Consider the following 6,235-nt stretch of genomic DNA (forward strand, 5'->3'; position numbering starts at 1 on the left):
TTCTCAAACTTTTGAAGAAGAAGAAGAATCTTTATTTTGTCAGTTGTCTTTTACATGCGACATGCAAACACACCCGAAATTAGTCCTCTGCATTTAACCCATCACTAGCTACACATTGTAAGTACACACACTGCAAACTAGGAGCAGTGGGCTGCCATGACAGGCGCCCGGGGAGCACATGGGGGTTTTGGTGCCTTGCTCAAGGGCACCTCGGCAGTAACCCAGGAAGTGAACTGGCACCTCTTCAGCTGCCAGCCCACTTCCATATTATGGTCTGTAGCTGGACTTGAACCGGCCACCCTCCAGTCCCCAAGCCAAGTCTCTACCGACTGAGCTACTGCCGCCCTTTTCCCCCCAAAACTTTTGAAAGATTTTTTTTTTCCACGTGTGAAACCTTGTAAAAAAAAATTCTGGAGAAATCTTTTTTCTTTCACGTGTGGAAAAAAGTTTCACTAGAAAGACTGAAAAAAATAGTACGAGCCGCACACATTCCTTTTTTCCTTTGAAAACTTTTTCAATTTCTTTTTTTTTTTTTTTTCAAAAATTAAAAAGGAGAAAAAAATATTTTTTTAAATTTCATCTGTGAAAATGAGTGGAACAATTTTTTTCTTCAGGAGAATGAAAAAAGACACAAAAAGTGTAAAACCGAATGAAAAAAGACCAAACAAATACTACGAACAGTGAGCCTAAAAAATACTTTTTTCCTTCTGCTTCACACGAGGCGATGAGTGGAAAAAAACTCATTTCAGGAGAAGAAAAAAGTGGGTTTTTTTGTAATACTCATTTTGACCACAAGAGGCGTTTTTTTAGTTGTGAATTTGTTATAATTGGCGTGAATCTGCCGTCAGTGTCACAGGAGGACTTTCCTCAGTTCATGTGTAAAATGACACAAAGTTGGAACATAAAACATGAGAAAAGACAAATATACTGAACTCTAACTGCTGCAACTGACAATAACCATTAAAACTATAAACTATGATGTAACATAAAGAGGCTCATATATCAGAATGATGTATTAAATGATCCTGCTGATGAATTACAACGTTCCACCCGTGACAAACTGTGGTCACGATAATTATTACAACAAACAAACACTTGTTCACAACAGGCTGTTGACTTTAACTCGTACTGAACATGCAGCTACAGTAATATGAGAGAAAGGTGAACAGTCACAGTGAATCTACTCTGTCACTTAAACACTGTCCACTGACCTGCAGCTCTGTTTGCTGTTGTTTTGTCTCTTTCAGAGAAATCTCTGCTTCCTTCCTGTGAGACTCAACTTCCTGTTGCAGCTCAGCCACCTCTTTCCTCTTCCTGTCCACTTCCTCCTGCATCCTGTCCACTTCCTCCTGCTTCTTTTCCAGCTCAGTCTTCCTCTTATTCACTTCATCACGTGTCCCGTCCAACTCATCCCTCACTGAGTCCAGTTCATCCTTCGTCCTCTCCAGCTCGTCCCTCGTCCGCTCCACCTCATCCTTGGTCCGCTCCAGCTCGTCCCTCGTCCGCTCCACCTCATCCTTCGTCCTCTCCAGCTGGTCCTGTTTCTTGTGGAGCCTCTGGACACTCTGGGAGCATTTGATTTTCATTTCCTCCAACGCCTTCTGCTCTACGAGTAACTCTTGAAGGACCTGCTTTAGCTCTGGACACACACACACACACACACACACAGTGACACACACACACACACACACACACACACACACACACACACACACACAGTGACACACACACACACACACAAACACACACACACATTAGTCTTTGTTAATGAGGCAGAGATCAGCGCAGATGTTACCTGTATGTGTGTTGTCACCTGCTCTGTGTGTGTGTGTGTGTGTGTGTGTGTGTGTGTGTGTGTTGGTGTGTCATCACCTGCTCTGTGTGTGTTGACTTCAGTCTGTACTGTGATCAGTCTCTGCTCGTCCTCTCTCAGGACACAGTCTGTGGACGTCCTCTGACTCCACAGCGCCTCCTGCTGCTCCAGCAGCTCCTGCAGTCACACAGGAGTCACTTTCAGTCACTGCAGCATCTTAAAAACCTGAAATCTGAACTTTTAAAAAGTTTCAGATAAACTTCATCACAAGGCGACAGCAGGACGACTCCGTCACGTCAGCAGTTACGAGACAGACGACAACAGAAGATGATTTTCTTTCAGCTTCACTGTAATTCAAACAGTGTCCAGCATGTTGAACCAAATCAGTCTCTGTCCGCTCCACTGCAGCTGTCTGATCCCTACATTTTGAATTATTTTGTTTCATGATTATAATTTTTTTCCTTCACTATTTATGTTTTATTCCCAGACCCCTGGAATGGATGTACTAACATACTACAGGAACTTTTAACTTTAACTGAAACAGTCTCAGTTTAACACTGATGTCTCTATATGACCTACATCAAATCTCAGAAATGTTTTTTGAAAATGAAATAAGTTCATTTAAAACCATAAAACATACAGATGTTTGTTTCAGCCTACTTCACAGTCACATTCATGCATTTAACACACACGTCATCCATGATTAGTTACAAGTCTAACTCAAACTGAAGGTAAGAGAGGCACACAGAGGTCAAATGAAAGGTTAGAAAACATAACAAACGTGGCTCAGAAACTGTCAGGAAGAGAAGAGCGAAGCAGAAAGAGAATATTTCAAGCCCTGTTGAACCTGAAGTTGACGACAGTGAACAGCGCTGCTGAAGTGTCCACAGCACGACAGCAGTCATCCTACGCTGCTGTATTTTAACGCTGGTACTCTGACAAACACTGACCGGCATAAACAAAGAGACCATCAGAGAGGAGATCGCTGTTTCTGTGGAGACATCACATTTATTTATCCGGTTGGATAAGTCATAAAATTACGCCTATTTTCACGGTGGAGTGCTGAGGACTGAGGAAAGAAGCTGCTCTGTAGTCTGATGGTACGGCACCAAAACTGTTTACTTTGTTTTACCATTGTCATCTTTTGTCCACAGGGGGCGCCATAATCAACAAAACATTGAAGTTCCTGTGGTAGCTTCAAATAAAAGTAGTAAAACTACAATGTAAAGATGTTGCACCTTCAAGTCCTGCTTTCAAAACTGGATTTAAGAACAGTCAGTGCATTCAGTTACTATCCACCAACAACTGTGTTTGTTGTAATTGTCCTCGTGCTCAAACTTGGATTTAGACAAGTTCTGACCCTGCAGAGGAAAAAGATGACTTCATCACCACCGCCGTCTCCTTCATCCTCTCTGATCACCTTCACTCTGCTCTTCAGTCGCTGCTCCTCCTCTCTGACCTCCTCCACTCTGTTCACAGCTGTTTGATGCTCCTCCGTCCTCTGAAGCAGCCTCTGCTCCTGCTGCTCCACCTGCAGGACGACCACATTGTTCCTGACATGTTTCAACTTCAGAACAGAGTTCCAGTCTCAGCTTCATTTTCACTTTAATGTCAGTTTTCAAACAGAAAATCTCTGTTTGTTCTCAGCAATCTAATTAGAATCTAATAAGAATTAAGACCAAACTACACAAAAAGAAACAGATTTGATTGTTTTCAATAAATTGAAGATGAAGTTTACCTGAATGTTGAGGGAGTCGAGACGCTTCTGAGAGTCCTGACAGTCTGACAGCACATCAGCCAACCTGCACGCACGCACACACACACACACACACACACACACACACACACACACACACACACACACACACACACACAATTCTGATGATGGAAAACATATCAACAAAAATTTGGACCAACTCTCACAATGGAACGATAAAAGACCTCCAGATGTTTCACAATAAAAGACCTCCAGATGTTTCACAATAAAGGACCTCCGATGTTTCACAATAAAGGACCTCCAATGTTTCACAATAAAGGACCTCCAGATGTTTCACAATAAAGGCCCTCTAAAAGACCTTTCTCAATTGATAATTGTAATGTTGGGGCTTTTACTGTGAAACACGTGTCTGATATAAACTAACTTTACTTTATAGAATCTGTGTCTTTATCTTCTCTCAGACAGTCAGAACATCAAAGCAGAGTCAAGAACTTCTGATTCTTTCTCTATGAATCTCTGCTGCTCTGAAACTGATGTCGTGTTCATATCAGTGTGTGTGTGTGTGTGTGTGTGTGTGTACCTGTCCGTAGCTGAGTGCATGTCTGTGCTGACTTGTTGTAACTCCTCCTGTCTGCTCCTCAGCACCTCCTTCACCTCCCTCAGAGCCTCCTCCTCCTCCTGTCTGCTCCTCCTCAGCTCCTCCACCTCCTCCTGCAGCTCTCTGGGGATCAGTTAATATGATGATGAGGATGATGATGAAGAAGAAGCACATGCTGTGAACTGAGGTCAAAGTTCAGCTATGAGTTCACCTGATGGCCTCCAGCAGACAGGTGGCGCTGTCCTGAGCTGAGCCGGCCTGCAGGAGAAACAAGTGTTTGAGAGAAGGACACTGGAGCAGCCATGAGTTCCTTCAAACCCAATACTGAGAATCTGTCCCCCACAACACAACATACTGTATTAATAAACTAAACATATTCACTGGCTTCCAGGTCATGTGACCCACTGACTCAAAATCAATGACAAAATGTTTTCATGTGATGGTTGAATGAGACGCGACGCTTTATATTGGAGTTCAGTACCAATCGTACTTTTAATGAGTGTTGGACCTTCGACTCTGAACGAAGTAACGAATACCAAACATCTTCTTCTCACATGTGTGAAGTCAAACCTGAGACCAACTTCACCGTCCAACTTGAAACTAACTTCACTGTCCGACCTGAGACTAACTTCACCATCCAACCTGAGACTAACTTCACTGTCCAAGTTGAAACCAACTTCACTGTCCAACTTGAAACTAACTTCACTGTCCGACCTGAGACTAACTTCACCATCCAACCTGAGACTAACTTCACTGTCTAACTTGAAACCAACTTCACCGTCCAACCTGAAACTAACTTCACCGTCCAACCTGAAACTAACTTCACCGTCCAACCTGAAACTAACTTCACCGTCCAACCTGAGACTAACTTGTCCGTCCAACCTGAAACTAACTTCACCGTCCAACCTGAGACTAACTTGTCCGTCCAACCTGAGACTAACTTCACCGTCCAACCTGAAACTAACTTCACCATCCGACCTGAGACTAACTTCACCATCCAACCTAAGACTAACTTCACCGTCCGACCTGAAACTAACTTCACCATCCAACCTAAGACTAACTTCACCGTCCGACCTGAAACTAACTTCACCGTCCAACCTGAGACTAACTTCACCGTCCAACCTGAGACTAACTTCACCATCCAACCTAAGACTAACTTCACCGTCCGACCTGAAACTAACTTCACCGTCCAACCTGAGACTAACTTCACCGTCCAACCTGAGACTAACTTCACCGTCCAACCTGAGACTAACTTCATTGCAGTGAGGGAAATGATGTGACTACTACAAATTTGACAATCTTGTGAATACATTGGTATTTATCCTAGCGAGTATCAGACAGTCCCATTGGTTAACAGCTGACGTTCTATCTCTAAACCAACTTCCTTGTTTAAAAAAAATCTTAGTTTTCTGGACTAAACTCTCCTCAGGGAGCCGTTTAACAACGTGTTTCTCTCCTTCATTTACTTTTCATACAATGATTAAACATTTCTAATTAAAGTCCTGAAGGTGAAGGAGTGACGACCTCATAACCTCCAACCTAAACAATGCAAAGTCTACACCATGTTAGGTCCCTGGTGGACACAGAGAGATACTGTGTGGACGTGTGTGTGTGTGTGTGTGTGTGTGTGTGTGTGTGTGTGTGTGTGTGTGTGTGTGTGAGTGTGTACCTGGTCTCTGCTGGTGTTTATGCAGCTCTGAGCCTCCAGCAGCAGCCTGTCTGCCTCCCGCAGTTCAGCTCGTCTCTTCAGCAGAGTTTTCTCCACACACTCCACCTCATCACACACCTGCATCACACTCCTGCACACACACACACGCACGCACACACACACACACACACACACACACACGCACAGGACAGAAATCAGACTAACTCCACTGAGCAGATCAGTTCTCGTTTGATGGTCACTGTCAATTGTTCACTTGTTCAATGTGAACGATCAACCCTCCGTCTCTCAGAACGTTCTTTGAGGTTAAATCATTTCAGTTGAGCAGCTTCACACTCGACTCTCCAACACGGCTGCTGTCACGTCTGTGGCTCCAGATTTAAACTCGGCCTTTCCCTCTCCCTCTGTCAACAAACAGGCGCGGCCATCTTGTTTGAACAA

At 43.7% G+C, this 6,235-nt stretch overlaps 1 protein-coding gene across 1 annotated transcript in view; it reads right to left on the minus strand.

Annotated features, from left to right (window-relative positions):
* LOC140995732 (uncharacterized) overlaps positions 1 to 6,235 on the minus strand; it is a 33,971-nt gene that overhangs the window by 9,639 nt on the left and 18,097 nt on the right. The window contains exons 23-29 of the mRNA XM_073465809.1: positions 5,798 to 5,927; positions 4,340 to 4,386; positions 4,111 to 4,251; positions 3,552 to 3,615; positions 3,234 to 3,344; positions 1,873 to 1,990; positions 1,212 to 1,639 (exon numbers count right to left, since the gene is read on the minus strand). Of these exons, the coding sequence (XP_073321910.1) occupies positions 1,212 to 1,639; positions 1,873 to 1,990; positions 3,234 to 3,344; positions 3,552 to 3,615; positions 4,111 to 4,251; positions 4,340 to 4,386; positions 5,798 to 5,927 (1,039 nt within the window). The remainder of the gene's footprint in view (positions 1 to 1,211; positions 1,640 to 1,872; positions 1,991 to 3,233; positions 3,345 to 3,551; positions 3,616 to 4,110; positions 4,252 to 4,339; positions 4,387 to 5,797; positions 5,928 to 6,235) is intronic.

The sequence above is a fragment of the Pagrus major genome, chromosome 5 (genome assembly GCF_040436345.1).
Source record: "Pagrus major chromosome 5, Pma_NU_1.0".
In the NCBI taxonomy this organism is placed as follows: domain Eukaryota; kingdom Metazoa; phylum Chordata; class Actinopteri; order Spariformes; family Sparidae; genus Pagrus; species Pagrus major.